This window comes from Haematobia irritans, chromosome 4 (assembly GCF_050003625.1).
Source record: "Haematobia irritans isolate KBUSLIRL chromosome 4, ASM5000362v1, whole genome shotgun sequence".
Classification (NCBI taxonomy): domain Eukaryota; kingdom Metazoa; phylum Arthropoda; class Insecta; order Diptera; family Muscidae; genus Haematobia; species Haematobia irritans.
The window spans coordinates 176,202,535-176,220,096 of record NC_134400.1 but is presented as its reverse complement, the minus strand read 5'-3'; the positions used below and the strand labels follow the sequence as shown (position 1 = coordinate 176,220,096).

Below are 17,562 nucleotides of genomic sequence, written 5' to 3'. Positions count from 1 at the left end.
TATAATAAAGCAACTAAAAGTAGTTCCACACTTTTCCCAGCAAAAAAATTGTGAGTTGTTCTAAAGGCACAACTTTAAAAGTACTTCCAAAAATGTCCTAAATTATTTTAACTACACAGGAAGTTTTTTTACTTCATTTTTTCATATTTTAATGTGTAATTTTTTGTTTTCTATTTTTTTAAATAGTTTAAAAAAAGAGTAAGAATAAATAAATTGGTACAAATTATTCAAATTTTGCCATAAAACTGCTAAATCCATTATAGAAAAATCGATACTTTTGGAAATTATTCGAAGAAAAACGTTCCAAACAAGCGTCAGAATGCATTAAAAATAATAAAAACAATAAAAAAATTATTTATTTGGGAAAATATCACAAAATTTTTAATTCACATTCAAAACACTGAATTCGGATCTCACCTTAAAAAGTGATGCAAATTCATTGCAACGGCTGTTGAAACGGTGGACATTTGTCCTATGACAAGCTCATATTACATTCATTGCTTCTCCGCCAATTTTGCACCACTTCTACACCCAAAAAGAACATTTCACTACTTTTTTGGCGACGCTTTTTCGCAGCATTATTAAGATATCAATTTATGAAAGAATAGTTTTAATATCAATTACTATTTTTTTAATTAAATTGACTAAACTAAATCAATCAAAAGGTCAACCACAGCTTTACTTCAGAAATATCTGACTTCAAACATTGTCATCGGCAACTGCTACCACAACCCAAGTAATTCGATTGTTCATGAAAGTCTTTAGCGGAACTTTGGGCGATTGTATATACTTGTTTAGTTGTTAAAAAAATTAAAAAAAAAACTATTGACATTTATTGAAAAATGGAAAATCATAAATAGAGTTTCAAATTCTGGGGGGGGCTAAAATTTTTCTGGGGGGGTCTAAGCCCCCTCCCCAGAGGCCTTCCTACGCTTATGCTGATGGCTATATATAACTATAGACCGATATGTATCTAGTTAGGCATGGTTGTTAGCGGCCATATACTAGCACAATGTACCAAATTTCAACCAGATCGGATGAAATTTGCTCCTCCAAGTGGCTCCAAAACCAAATCTCGGGATCGGTTTAAATGGGGGCTATATATGATTATGGGCTGATATGGACCACTTTTGGCATGGTTGTTAAATTTCATATACTACCACCACGTACCAAATTTCAACCAGATCGGATGAATTTTGCTCTTCCAAGGGGCTCCGGAGGTCAAATCTGGGCACCGGTGTATATAGGGCCTATATATATTTATGGACCGATTAAGACCAATTTTTGCATGGGTGTTTGAGGCCATATATTAACACCACGTACCAAATTTCGACTGAATCAGATGAATTTTGGTCTTCCAAGAGGCTCCGGAGGTCAAATCTGGTGATCGGTTTATATGAGGGCTATATATAATTATGGACCGATGTGGACCAATTTTTGCATGATTGTTAGAGATCATATACCAACATCATGTACCAAATTTCAGCCGGATCGGATGAAATTTTCTTCCCTTTGAGGCTCCGCAAGCCAAATCTGGGGATCGGTTTATATGTGGGCTATATACAATTATGGACCGATGTGGACCAATTTTTGCATGGTCATTAGAGACCATATACTAACACCATGTACCAAATTTCAGCCGGATCGGATAAAATTTGCTTCTCGTAGAGGCTCCACAAGCCAAATCTGGGGATCGGTTTATATGGGGGCTATATATAATTATGGACCGATGTGAACCAATTTTTGCATGGTTGTTAGAGCCCATATACTAACACCATGTACCAAATTTCACCCGGATCGGATGAAATTTGCTTCTCTTAGAGGAGCCGCAAGCCAAATTTGGGGGTCCGTTTATATGGGGGCTATACGTAAAAGTGGACCGATATGGCCCATTTGCAATACCGTCCGACCTATATCAATAACAACTATTTGTGCCAAGTTTCAAGTCGATAGCTTGTTTCGTTCGGAAGTTAGCGTGGTTTCAACATACGGACGGACGGACGGACGGACATGCTCAGATCGACTCAGAATTTCACCACGACCCTGAATATATATACTTTATGGGGTCTTAGAGCTATATTTCGATGTATTACAAACGGAATGACAAAGTTAATATACCCCCCCCCCCCACAGTTTGGTGGAGGGTATAAAAATACTAATTGAAACCTTTATAACTTTTGAACTAATTATGACATCATTATGATTTTTATTGATTTTTGTACGGAAGATTGTTTTAAGAAATATTGCTTAAAACATATCCTTATTTGGTGTTGTATAAGAAACAAGTAAAATTTGCGAGAAATCTATACAAAAATGTTACGACAAAAAAAATGTAGGTGCCTTTTTCGAAAAAAATTCTCAAAATTTTGATAGCTTTTGAAATTCTAATTTATGGAGTCTACAACTTTTAATCTAAAGCACAATCAAGTATATAACTTTTCTTTCTAAAATTCTTAGCATTTTTTATAAAATGCAGTTCAAAAAAAAAAATTAAGCATCCGCTCAAAAAACTTCTAGGTTCAAAATACTGACCCCACGATGTCAAAATTTAGCAAAAAAAAAAAAAATGCCGGGCCCATATCTTGCGGACTATAAAACATACTCGAACACTCACTCGAGCTATACAGCAAAAAAAATTCATCGAAATCGGTTCACAATTGCGGAGTTGACAGCTAAAACAAAATTTCATACCTCACACTCAAAAATAAGTTTACTTGGATCCAAAGATTTTGACCTTCCTTTAAGGTTTTCGGTATTGATTCCGAGCCAAAGATGCGGCTTCCTTAAAATGAAGATATTTTTTAGGGACTTCCCTGGCTTTAAATCTAGGATCGATAAAATTAAAATTGGATACAGATCTCATTCATCGAATTTTTATTCTCTACAAGCAAATTCCAGTTTCAAATTCCAAATTATGCCAAGTACTTCAAAGTAAAAACTGTGTTCTTAATGCTAAAAAAACGTTAAACCAAAGATGCAAATCCCTAGAATAAGTCTTAGCTTATATTTGAAGCATTTTTTTCTTAATTTTAAAAATTCAATATGTCAGTTGGGTTAAAGACGATTTCTTTAAATTAAAAATGTTTTTCTTTATTTTAGGGAACATTTGCCATACATCAAAGATCTTCAACTTCAACAGAGGCACGCAAAATTTCAAGATTTGTGCCCTAAATTTAATGAAACAAATTTTTGAAGCAAGGATTATAAACTTTCTTTTAATTAAAATGTCATTATTTTAAATTTTGTACTTAGCATTGGGTAAATTTCGAGTCCTAAAATTTAAGTTGCATACTCTTCCATATTAGGTCAATATTTTTTCAGTGCAGAGATTACCAAATTTCAACGCCTACAGGTCAGACCGTGGACCCAAATTAGCACCTCAGATTTGACACAGGAAAAAAACTATGTTGATATCCGTTCAAAAGTTCCAGTATTAATTCCAAAACAAAGCGATTTGGAACCACTGTATATTTTGTGGGGCCACTTGGGTGTAATAGGCCCGGCATAGCTCGTTCTGATTACCACTTGTTCTAATCAATGACGCATAACCTGGCTACGTAATGTGCGCTTCCAATAAAATAAAAACCAGTATATGAGGCCGTAAGTTCGGCCAGGCCGAAGCTTATGTACCCTCCGCCATGGATTGCGTAGAAACTTCTACTGAAGACTGTCATCCACAATCGAATTACTTGGGTTGCGGTAACACTTGCCGATGGCAAGGTATCTTAAAACTTCCTAACACCGTAATATATACCACATAGTTCATACGTGGTATATATTAAACTAAATAAAAATGCCGATTAAATACGTATATAATTAAGTTTAAAGTTTCTATAGAAATAAAATTTTGACAACATTTTCTAAGAAGTAAAAGTTGGAAAAAATTTTCTATAGAAATAAAATGTTGACAAAATTTTCTATAGAAATAAAATTTTGACAAAATTTTCTATAGAAATAAAATTTTTACAAAATTTTCTATAGAAATAAAATTTTTACAAAATTTTCTATAGAAATTAAATTTTTACAAAATTTTCTATAGAAATAAAACTTTGACAATGTTTTCCATAAAAATAACATTTTGGTAGATTATTTCTGGCTCGATGGGCAACCATGAATATGAACCGATATGGACCAATTTTTGGGTGATTGGGGATCGGCTATATAACTATAGACCGATATGGACCAATTTTGGCATGGATATTAGCGGCCTTATACTAACACCACGTTGCAAATTCCAACCGGATCGGATGAATTTTGCTCCTCCAAGAGGCTCCGGAAACCAAATCTGGGGAACGGTTTATATGGGGGCTATATATAAGTATGTACCGATGTGGACCAATTTTTGCATGGTCATTAGAGAACATATACCAATACCATGAACCAAATTTCAGCCATATCGAATGAAATTTGCTTCTCTTAGAGGCTCCGCAAGCCAAAACGGGGGATGGGTTTATATGGGGGCTATATGTAATTATGGATTGATATGGACCAATTTTTGCATGGTTGTTAGAGACCATATACTAACACCATGTACCAAATTTCAGCCGGATCGGATGAAATTTGCTTCTCTTAGAGCTATCGCAAGCCAAATTTGGGGGTCCGTTTATATGGGGGCTATACGTAAAAGTGGACCGATATGGCCCATTTGCAATACCATCCGACCTACATCAATAACAACTACTTGTGCCAAGTTTCAAGTCGATAGCTTGTTTCGTTCGGAAGTTAGCGTGATTTCAACAGATGGACGGACATGCTCAGATCGACTCAGAATTTCACCACGACCCAGAATATATATACTTTATGGGGTCTTAAAGGGTAATACGGTCAAAATTTGGTCAATATAAACTTGACGTATTTCTTTCAATTTTGCATTTAAAAAACCTGAACACCCCTCATTTTGAAGGCGTGTGTGTGTAGAATGTTGCTCCTATTTTGATTTTGGAATTCACTCTTCAGTTGTCAAAATACCGTCCAAGCAAGAAGAGCAGCGTATCAAAATTTTGCTCGCGCATCGCGAAAATCCGAGCTACTCGCACGCAAAGCTGGCCAAATCGCTAAAAGTTGCCAAATCAACCGTTACAAATGTAATTAAAGTGTTTGGGGAACATTTGTCGACAGCCAGGAAGTCTGGATCGGGGGGAAATCGAAAATCGGAAGCCGCTGAGACGACAAAGAAAGTTGCCGGTAGTTTCAAGCGAAACCCTAACCTCTCTCTCCGAGATGCCGCAAATAAGCTGGGTGTATCGTCTACAACCGTGCATCGAGCCAAAAATCGAGCCGGACTATCGACTTACAAGAAGGTAGTGACTCCAAATCGCGATGATAAACAAAATACGACGGCCAAAGCGCGATCCCGGAGGCTGTACACGACGATGCTGACGAAGTTTGACTGCGTGGTAATGGACGACGAAACCTACGTCAAAGCCGACTACAAGCAGCTTCCGGGACAGGAGTATTATACGGCAAAAGGAAGGGGAAAGGTAGCAGATATTTTCAAGCACATAAAACTGTCAAAGTTCGCAAAGAAATATCTGGTTTGGCAAGCCATCTGTACCTGTGGCTTGAAAAGCATCATTTTCATAGCTTCCGGGACTGTCAACCAAGAAATTTACGTGAAAGAGTGTTTGAATAAACGTCTGCTGCCTTTCCTGAAGAAACACGGTTGTTCCGTACTGTTTTGGCCGGATTTGACATCTTGCCATTACGGTAAAAAGGCCATGGAGTGGTACGCCGCCAACAACGTGCAGGTAGTTCCCAAGGACAAGAACCCTCCCAACACGCCAGAGCTCCGCCCAATTGAGAAATACTGGGCTATGGTCAAGCGGAGCCTAAAGAAGACCAAAAAAACTGCTAAGGACGAGCAGCAGTTCAAGGCAAACTGGCTTTCTGCGGCGAAAATGGTGGACAAGGTGGCTGTACAAAATCTGATGGCAGGTGTCAAGCGTGAGGCCCGGCAATTCGAATTTGGAAAACCGAAAGCCTAACTGAATATTTTTCCTGAATTTTATACTAATTGAACTTGAAAAGGAAATTTAATTTGATTTTTTAAATAAACGATTTCACCGATTTACACGCGTTTTCCCTTGACCAAATTTTAACCGTATCACCCTTTAGAGCAATATTTCGATGTGTTACAAACGGAATGACAAAGTTAATATACCCCCATCCTATGGTAGAGGGTATAATAATCACAAAATCTTTTCTTAAGTGTGTTTTGAGAAATAATTATTGGTACCAAGAGGTACCAATCACGGTTGGTAGAATTCTACCACAAACACTAGATTTTTTATTGTTTGGTAGATTTTTCAAAATATTTCTCTCCAACTAAGAGTTACTTAAATCGTTTTAATTTGAAGTAGGCCGATAGCCTCTACACACAAAAAAATTTCACGAAAATTTTTCCAATTAAAATTTTAATTGAGTTTTTAAAAATATTCAATTAAAAATGTAATTGATTCAACAAATTTTTTAATTGAAACAAAAATCAATTACAAAAATAATAGTATCAATTAATTTTTTAATTGGATCAATTAACTTTTTAATTGACCTTCAATTAATTTTTTAATTGATACTATCATTTCTGTGATTGAAGACATTTCAATTAAAAATTAATTGGATCATTTAATTTCGTGATTAAATCAGAATTATTTTTGTGTGTAGTTGCTAGTGCCCGTATAAATAAGTTTATTGTAATTTGTAATTATAATAAATTATATAATAAAATAAAATTAAAAAAAATTACCCCCAAAGTCCATTGTGAGTAAGTTCTCCCATTTTAACAAAGTAATAATATTCCCTTGCTGGTGCAAGGTAAATTTTTGAAACATTTAAAAATCGACCCATTTACAATCAATCGAGTGATATGTATACACCCAAAACATTGTCGCTAATAGGAGAGATCATAATATATAACATTTCAAATACCGAAATAAACTTCTAAAACAAACTAAGAAGAAAATAACATTTTTTCATAATAACCAAAAAATGTTGATCAAAAGCTTCAAGATAATATTTTTTTAAACTTGGTAGATTTTTTGTAAAATTTTCTTTGGACGAGTGGCAATACTTTTGCTGTTCACTGTACATCCAATATAAATATATGTATATATATACTCATAACTCCCCATACATTTAATATTTTTATATCAAATTCTATTTGATCATCTGCCTGGGCATTTTTTGCATGTCATTTCGAAACATTTTTGTTCGCATAGTTTACGGCATTCCTATGTGCAAAAATAGTTGCCCACTCTTCTCTAGTAAATACCTTTGCGGGAAATTATTTATATACGAATATATATTCAGTGTTTTTGTTTCAAATACTTATGTGCATATCCTTGCAGTACAAAAGGAATGTGTGAAATTTCATTAAAAGTACTAAGGCATTCACAAAATTTTACTATGGGTCATTGGAAATGCGACTTAATAATATTTATGGGTGGTATAGAAGATATAATCACCAAAATATTTCCAATTAAAGAGTTGATTCATTGATATGTTAAATGCATTTGGATACAAGAAGACTGAAAAACAGAAACAATAAAAAATTAAAAAAAAAAATTATTGTATTAATTAATTAATTTACAATATCATTTTTATGACTAAACAAATTTCAAGTACCAATTATTTGGATTATTTGGATTCCATGATTGATATCATATCTTGTTTTTATACCCACTCGTCTAGAATGTTTATAATAAGTTTAGCATACTGCTTGCAACCTATAACGTGTATATATTCTTAATCAGACAGAAATTCTTCTCTATATCGAAATCCGTTTGTCTATCTGACTGTTGCTAGTCATTCTACAGCCTCCGATAATAAAGGTATAGTGCTGACAATTTGATGGATGCAATCATGATAGTGTTGTTAGTTTGAATTTCACATTTGACTACAGCATTTAAGTGGAAGAGCTCATCGATGCACAAAAAACGTAACATTGCATAGAGCAACGGAGTTGATGCGCTTGCACGAAAGTGGTGAGTTACCGACTTAGGTTTTCTCCGATGAGAAGCCAATCCAAGTTGAGCACATTGTGAAAAAACAAAATCATCATTTTTATTTGCCAAAGACATGAGCTGAAAATTTACTGTTCCTGAGAGGTCATTTTGGGCCCAATTTTAATCATTTCTATAGAAAACATTGTCTAAATTTTATTTCTATAGAAAATGTTCTCAAAATTTTATTTTTATAGAAAATTTGGTCACAATCTTAGTTTTATGGAAAATTTTGTCAAAATCTTTTTTTTTATAGAAAATTTTGTCAAATTTTATTTCTATAGAAAATTTTGTAAAAGTTTTATTCCATGAGAATTTTATTTCTTTTGAACATTTTGTCAAAATTTTATTTCTATAGAAAATTTTGTCAAAATTTTATTTCTATTGAAAATGTTGTCAAATTTTTATTTCTATAGAAAATTTCGTCAAAATTTTATATCTGTAGAAAATTTTGTCAAAATTTTATTTCTATAATAAATTTTGTCAAAATTTTATTTCTATAGAAAATTTTGCCAACATTTTATTTCTATAGAAAATTTTGTCTAAATTTAATTTCTATAAAAAATTTTGTCAAAATTTTATTTCTATAGAAAATCTTGTCAACATTTTATTTCTATAGGAAATTTTGTCAAAATTTTATTTCTTTTGAAAATTTTCTTAAAATTTTATTTTTTTGAAAATTTTCTTAAAATTTCATTTTTTTGAAAATTTTCTTAAAATTTCATTTTTATAGAAAATTTTGTCACAATTTTATTTTTATAGAAAATTTTGAAAAAAATTTATAGAAATAAAATTTAGTCAAATTTATTTCTATAGAAAATTTTGTAAAAATTTTATTTCTATAGAAAATTTTGTCACAATTTTATTTTTATAGAAAATTTTGAAAAAAATTTATAGAAATAAAATTTAGTCAAACTTATTTCTATAGAAAATTTTGTAAAAATTTATTTCTATAGAAAAATTTTTCAAAATCTTATTTCTGTAGCAAATCTTGTCAAAATTTATTTCTGTAGAAAATTTTGTAAAAGTTTTATTCCATAGAATTTTTTTTTTCAAAATTTTATATCTATAGACAATTTTGTCACATTTTATTTTTATAGAAAATTTTGTCAAAATTCTATTTCTATTGAAATTTTAGTAAAATTTTATTTCTATAGGAAATTTTCTCAAAATTTTATTTCTTTTGAAAAGTTTCTTAAAATTTTATTTCTTTTTTATAGAAAATTTGGTCACAATCTTAGTTTTATGGAAAATTTTGTCAAAATCTTTTTTTTTATAGAAAATTTTGTCAAATTTTATTTCTATAGAAAATTTTGTAAAAGTTTTATTCCATGAGAATTTTATTTCTTTTGAACATTTTGTCAAAATTTTATTTCTATAGAAAATTTTGTCAAAATTTTATTTCTATTGAAAATGTTGTCAAATTTTTATTTCTATAGAAAATTTCGTCAAAATTTTATATCTGTAGAAAATTTTGTCAAAATTTTATTTCTATAATAAATTTTGTCAAAATTTTATTTCTATAGAAAATTTTGCCAACATTTTATTTCTATAGAAAATTTTGTCTAAATTTAATTTCTATAAAAAATTTTGTCAAAATTTTATTTCTATAGAAAATCTTGTCAACATTTTATTTCTATAGGAAATTTTGTCAAAATTTTATTTCTTTTGAAAATTTTCTTAAAATTTTATTTTTTTGAAAATTTTCTTAAAATTTCATTTTTTTGAAAATTTTCTTAAAATTTCATTTTTATAGAAAATTTTGTCACAATTTTATTTTTATAGAAAATTTTGAAAAAAATTTATAGAAATAAAATTTAGTCAAATTTATTTCTATAGAAAATTTTGTAAAAATTTTATTTCTATAGAAAATTTTGTCACAATTTTATTTTTATAGAAAATTTTGAAAAAAATTTATAGAAATAAAATTTAGTCAAACTTATTTCTATAGAAAATTTTGTAAAAATTTTATTTCTATAGAAAAATTTTTCAAAATCTTATTTCTGTAGCAAATCTTGTCAAAATTTTATTTCTGTAGAAAATTTTGTAAAAGTTTTATTCCATAGAATTTTTTTTTTCAAAATTTTATATCTATAGACAATTTTGTCACATTTTATTTTTATAGAAAATTTTGTCAAAATTCTATTTCTATTGAAATTTTAGTAAAATTTTATTTCTATAGGAAATTTTCTCAAAATTTTATTTCTTTTGAAAAGTTTCTTAAAATTTTATTTCTTTTGAAAATTTTGTCAAAATTTTATTTCTATAGAAAAATTTGTCAAAATTTTATTTCTATAGAAAAATTTGTCAAAATCTTATTTATAAAAAAAATTTTGTCAAAATTTAATTTCTTAAGAAAATTTTGTCAAAATTTTATTTCTATAGAAAATTTTGTCAAAATTTTATTTCTACAGACAAATTCGTCAAAATTTTTTTTTACAGAAAATTTTATTTTTATAGAAAGTTTTTTTTTTTCAAAAATTTATTTCTATAGAAAACTTTATCAAAACTTTAAATCTATAGAAAAATTTTTCAAATTTTATTTCTATAGACAATTTTCTCACAATTTTATTTTAATAGAAAATTTTGTCACAATTTATTTTTTATAGAAAATTTTCTAAAAATTTTATTTCTATAGAAAATTTGGCAAAATTTAGTTTCTATAGAAAATTTTGTCAAAATTTTATTTCTATAGAAAGATTTTTCAAAAATTTATTTCTATAGAAAATTTTGTCAAAACTTTAAATCTAATGAAAAAATTTTCAAATTTTATTTCTATAGAAAATTTTCTCACAATTTTATTTTAATAGAGAATTTTGTCACACTTTTATTTTTAAAGAAAATTTTCTAACAATTTTATTTTTTTAGAAAATTTTGTCAAAATTTTATTTCTATAGAAAATTTACTAAAATTGTATTTCTACAGAAAATCTTGTCAAAATTTTACTTCTATAGAAAATTTTGTCAAAATTTTATTTTATAGAAAGTTTTTTCAAAAATTTATTTCTATAGAAAACTTTATCAAAACTTTAAATCTATAGAAACATTTTTCAAATTTTATTTCTATAGACAATTTTCTCACAATTTTATTTTAATAGAAAATTTTGTCACAATTTAATTTTTATAGAAAATTTTCTAAAAATTTTATTTCTATAGAAAATTTGGTCAAAATTTAGTTTCTATAGAAAATTTTGTCAAAATTTTATTTCTATAGAAAATCTTGTCAACATTTTATTTCTGTAGGAAATTTTCTCAAAATTTTATTTGTATAAAAGATTTTGTCAAAATTTTATTTCTTTTGAAAAGTTTCTTAAAATTTTATTTCTTTTGAAAATTTTGACAAAATTTTCTATAGAAGTAAAATTTTGACAAATTTTTCTATATCATCAATCAATCAAAATCTTATTTATAAAAAAAAAAATTGTCAAAATTTCATTTCTTAAGAAAATTTTGTCAAAATTTTATTTCTACAGAAAAAATCGTCAAAATTTTACTTCTATAGAAAATTTTGTCAAAATTTTATTTTATAGAAAGTTTTTTTCAAAAATTTATTTCTATAGAAAACTTTATCAAAACTTTAAATCTATAGAAAAATTTTTCAAATTTTATTTCTATAGACAATTTTCTCACAATTTTATTTTAATAGAAAATTTTGTCACAATTTAATTTTTATAGAAAATTTTCTAAAAATATTATTTCTATAGAAAATTTTGTCAAAATTTAGTTTCTATAGAAAATTTTGTCAAAATTTTATTTCTATAGAAAGTTTTTTCAAAAATTTATTTCTATAGAAAATTTTGTCAAAACTTTAAATCTATAGAACAAATTTTCAAATTTTATTTCTATAGAAAATTTTCTCACAATTTTATTTTAATAGAGAATTTTGTCACACTTTTATTTTTATAGAAAATTTTCTAACAATTTTATTTCTATAGAAAGTTTTGTCAAAATGTTATTTCTATAGAAAATTTTGTCAAAATTTTATTTGCATAGAAAACTTTCAAAAAAAAATTTTTTTCTATAGAAAATTTTGTCAAAATTTTATTTCTATCGAAAAATTTTTAAAATTTTATTTCTATAGAAAATTTTCTCACTTTTTTATTTTAATAAAAAATTTTGTCTTAATTTTATTTTCATAGAAAATTTTGTCATAATGTTATTTCTATAGAAAATTTTGCCAAAATGTTGTTTCTTTTGAAAATTTTCTTAAAATTTTATTTGTATAGAAAATTTTCTCAAATTTTTTTCTATAGAAAATTTTGCCAAAACTTTATTTCTATAGAAAATTTTGTCACAATTTTATTTTTATAGAAAATTTTGTCACAATTTTACTTTTATAGAAAATTTTGTCACAACTTTATTTCTATAGAAAATTTTGCCAACATTTTATTTCGTTTGAAAATTTTCTTAAAATTTCATTTCTATAGAAAATGTTGTCAAAATTTTAGATCTATAGAAAATTTTCTCAAAATGTTATTTGTATAGAAAATTTTCTCAAAATGTTGTTAGTATAGAAAAATTTTTCAAAATTTTGTTTCTATAGAAATTTGTGCAAAAATTTTATTTCTATAGAAAATTTTGTCAAAAGTTTATTTCTTTTGTCAAAATTTAGTTTTTATTTCTATAGAAAATTTTGTCAATATTTTATTTCTATAGACAATTTTTTAAAAGTTAAAATCCATAGAAAATTTTCTCAAAATTTAATTTCCATAGAAAATTTTGTCAAAATTTTATTTCTATAGCAAATTTTATTTCTATAGAAAATTTTGTCAAAACTTTATTTCTATAGAAAATTTTGTCAAAAATTTATTTCTGTAGAAGATTTGCTGAAAATGTTGATTCTATATAACATTTGTTCAAAATTTTAATTCGAGAGAAATTTTTTTTCGAAATTTGATTGCTTGGGGAGGTCCTGAGCATATATGCCAAAGAGAACATGAGGCTGTATCGTCTGCACGCCACTATAATCAGACCATCTCTGCCGAAGTCAATCAATTAAATCATTTTAGTCAGCTAAGGCCTCTGTAACCTCAAGGGGCAAGAGTTTTTGACATAAATTTCATATCATCTAAGGGGGTAGAAAATGCATCAAAAATCGTTTACTTACCTCCGACTGTGTACAGGAACAAAACAGCCTTGAGAAGGCCGAAGAAATCCATTTTTTGTGTACACCACTAACTTCCATTACATTTTCGGATGAAAATTTTAAATTCTGATTCTGGCTACAGTATATCCGTTGTGTTGTTGTCTTGACGATAATAATTGGAACAGTTGTTGTTGTTGTTGTTACCGTCTACTGATGTTGTTTTATTTCACACTCAAGCGTGAAAAGTTTAACACGTCCTTGTTTTTATCCTGACAAGGACTATATAATTTCTATTAGATTCTAAATGTGTGTATGTGTGTGTGTTTGAGTTTTTTTTTTATAATGGCCCCTTGTTAGGTAGTTCACGAGAGGGCTCGGCAAGCGACGATACCCTGGCCGAAGCAGAGGGGATGCTATTGGAGAAAATATCAATTCGACTATTGGACCTCCCGTATGCTGGCGAACATGAATTTTGATAAGGGTTATGTTAATCCAATTTCAATTTTGAGTGAATCACTTTTTTTGTTTTTCACTTGCTTTGGGGTTTGCTGTTTTTTTTTCACTTTCTCTTCCTCGTCCTGGTGATGCTGCGAGAGGAGTTTGGTTATTGGGTTTTTCGTTCTTGTTGGTTGGTTTGTTGATTCGTCGAACGAAAATAAATGGTGAAAAAGTGTTATAAATTTACAATTTCATTAGGCTCAGTTTAATGGTGTTGACGAGCTTGCCTTTGCTGTTTTTCATTGAAGCTGGTGGCGGTGGCGGTGATGTGGCAAGGATGATGCGGATATTGTTGATGTGCTTGCCCTGCTTTCGAGATTCGAGGGGGGATTTATTTATGTGATGTTAAGGATATTCGAATATTACACACTCTCACACACATATACCCATCTACTGCGAAGAGGAGACCTTTAGGTGTATTTGTTTCGTTGGTCCTAGCTGGCTGTTTGGGTTTTGTTTTTTGTTTTTGACTCTAAAGCTGATGCCAATGATTTTTCACGCCAACTGGTTTTGTAAACAATTTACGCTGTTGATTTATTTATTTTATTATTTATCACTGTTTAAGCATCACTTACCCCTAAGGCAGAAACCGAAAACAAAGAAGAAAAAAACATTGCAATACAGGACTTGCTTGAAACAGGATATCTGGTCCTTTATGTGTGAGTGCAAATATTGAGCGAGGCAGATATACTAAAAGTTTTTGCAATTTAATCAATACCAGGCATAAAATGTAGCAAATCCCACGATTCATAAGTCAGCAGATTTTCTTCGTTTGGATGGATGTGTGTTGGTTTTTATAGGTCGTTGTAGGATCTTGCAAGAAACGGGCTTTCATCGTTGACTTCTCCACGGTTCATGATAGACTAATTGATTTTTTCCTGAATACTGGAATCATATTCTCGCATTTTTCCATTGTTGATTTGCTGTGTGTTTTTGTTGTTGTTTTAATTTGATATCGACTTGCCATAGACAAAGATATTGATTTTCATTTTGTGTATATATTATTCCCTTTATCACAATATATTTTGATCAAAAAATTTCAGCAATATCTGGAAAAAATATATATAAAAATAAAAATTAAACATTTGCAAATACTTTAATGGAGGAAACATTTTCAAGGATACTAGGATCTACTCTAATAGCAAAAAGCGAGAAAAGTCGGTGGGCCGACTATATTACACCGCTATGTAGATCTACATTTTCAATACCATCACAAAGCCTTCGAATTGTTTGGGTGCTATATATAGAGGGTTATATTCACAGTTGCCACAATTGGTAGAATTCTACCAAAAATGGTAGATTTTTTATTGTTTGGCAGATTTTGGAAAATATTCCAAAATTTTCTATAAAAATAAAATCTTGACAAAATTTTCTATAAATATAAAATTTTGAAAAAAGTTTCTATAGAAATAAAATTTTGACAACAATTTTTATAGAAATTAAATTTTGACAAAAGTTTCTGTAGAAGCAAAATTTTGACAAAATTTTTCTATAGAAATAAAAATGTGACAAAATTTTCTTTAGAAATAAAATTTTAAAAAAATCTTCTATAGAAATAAAATTTTGACAAAATTTTATATAGCAATACAATTTGTTTTCTATAGAAATAAAAACTTGAGAAAATTTTCTATAGAAATAAAATTTTGACGAAATTTTCTATAGAAACAAAATTTTGACAAAATTTTCTATAGAAACAAAATTTTGACAAATATTCTATAGAAATAAAATTTTGACAACATTTTCTATAAAAATAAAATTTTGACAAAATTTTCTACAGAAACAAAACTTTGACAACATTTTTCTATAGAAATAAAACTGGACAAAATTTTCTTTAGAAATAAAATTTTGACAAAATTTTCTATAGAAATAAAATCTAGACAAAATTTTCTATAGAAATAAAATTTTGACAAAATTTTCTATAGAAATAAAATTTTGACAAAATTTTCTATAAAAATAAAATTTTGACAAAATTTTCTACAGAAACAAAATTTTGACAAAATTTTCTACAGAAATAAAAATGTGACAAAATTTTCTTTAGAAATAAAATTTTGACAAAATTTTCTATAGAAATAAAATTTTGACAAAATTTTATATCGAAATAAAAATGTGACAAAATTTTCTTTAGAAATAAAATTTTGACAAAATTTTCTATAGAAATAAAATTTTGACAAAATTTTATATAGAAATACAATTTTTTTTCTATAGAAATAAAAACTTGAGAACATTTTCTTTAGAAATAAAATTTTGACAAAATTTTCTATAGAAACAAAATTTTGACAAATATTCTATAGAAATAAAATTTTGACAACATTTTCTATAAAAATAAAATTTTGACAAAATTTTCTACAGAAACAAAACTTTGACAACATTTTTCAATAGAAATAAAACTGTGACAAAATTTTCTTTAGAAATACAATGTTGACAAAATTTTCTATAGAAATACAATTTTGACAAAAATTTATATAGAAATACAATTTGTTTTCTATAGAAATAAAAACTTGAGAAAAAATTCTATAGAAATAAAATTTTGACAAAATTTTCTATAGAAACAAAATTTTGACAAAAATTTTCTATAGAAATAAAATCTTGACATTTTCTATAAAAATAAAATTTTGACAAAATTTTCTATAGAAACAAAATTTTGACAAAATTTTCTATAGAAATAAAATTTTTATCAAATTTTCTATAAAAATAAAATTTTGACAAAAGTTTCTATAGAAATAAAATTTTGACAAAAATTTCTATAGAATTAAATTTTGACAAAATTTTCTATAGAAATAAAATTTTCTATAGAAAAAAAATGTTGACAAAATGTTCTATAAAAATAAAATTTTGACAAAATTTTCTATAGAAATAAAAATGTCACAAAATTTTCTTTAGAAATAAAATTTTGACAAAATTTTCTATAGAAATAAAATTTTGACAAAATTTTTTTTTGAAATACAATTTGTTTTCTATAGAAATAAAAACTTTGGAACATTTTCTTTAGAAATAAAATTTTGACAAAATTTTCTATAGAAACAAAATTTTGACAAATTTTCTATAGAAATAAAATTTTGACAAAATTTTCTATAAAAATAAAATTTTGACAAAATTTTCTACAGAAACAAAACTTTGACAACATTTTTCTATAGAAATAAAACTGTGACAAAATTTTCTTTAGAAATATAATTTTGACAAAATTTTCTATAGAAATAAAATTTTGACAAAATTTTATATAGAAATACAATCTGTTTTCTATAGAAATAAAAACTTGAGAAAAAATTCTATAGAAATAAAATTTTGACAAAATTTTCTATAGAAACAAAATTTTGACAAAAATTTTTTATAGAAATAAAATCTTGACAACATTTTCTATAAAAATAAAATTTTGACAAAATTTTCTATAGAAACAAAATTTTGACAAAATTTTCTATAGAAACAAAATTTTGACAAATATTCTATAGAAATAAAATTTTGACAACATTTTCTATAAAAATAAAATTTTGACAAAATTTTCTACAGAAACAAAACTTTGACAACATTTTTCTATAGAAATAAAACTGGACAAAATTTTCTTTAGAAATAAAATTTTGACAAAATTTTCTATAGAAATAAAATCTAGACAAAATTTTCTATAGAAATAAAATTTTGACAAAATTTTCTATAGAAATAAAATTTTGACAAAATTTTCTATAAAAATAAAATTTTGACAAAATTTTCTACAGAAACAAAATTTTGACAAAATTTTCTATAGAAATAAAAATGTGACAAAATTTTCTTTAGAAATAAAATTTTGACAAAATTTTCTATAGAAATAAAATTTTGACAAAATTTTATATCGAAATAAAAATGTGACAAAATTTTCTTTAGAAATAAAATTTTGACAAAATTTTCTATAGAAATAAAATTTTGACAAAATTTTATATAGAAATACAATTTTTTTTCTATAGAAATAAAAACTTGAGAACATTTTCTTTAGAAATAAAATTTTGACAAAATT

At 26.9% G+C, this 17,562-nt stretch overlaps 1 protein-coding gene across 1 annotated transcript in view; it reads right to left on the bottom strand.

Moving 5' to 3' along the window:
* Dscam4 (Down syndrome cell adhesion molecule 4) overlaps nucleotides 1-17,562 on the bottom strand; it is a 552,772-nt gene that overhangs the window by 345,775 nt on the left and 189,435 nt on the right. The window contains exon 2 of the mRNA XM_075303780.1: nucleotides 13,104-14,629. Coding sequence (XP_075159895.1) covers nucleotides 13,104-13,155 — 52 coding nt within the window. The 5' untranslated portion in view covers nucleotides 13,156-14,629. The remainder of the gene's footprint in view (nucleotides 1-13,103; nucleotides 14,630-17,562) is intronic.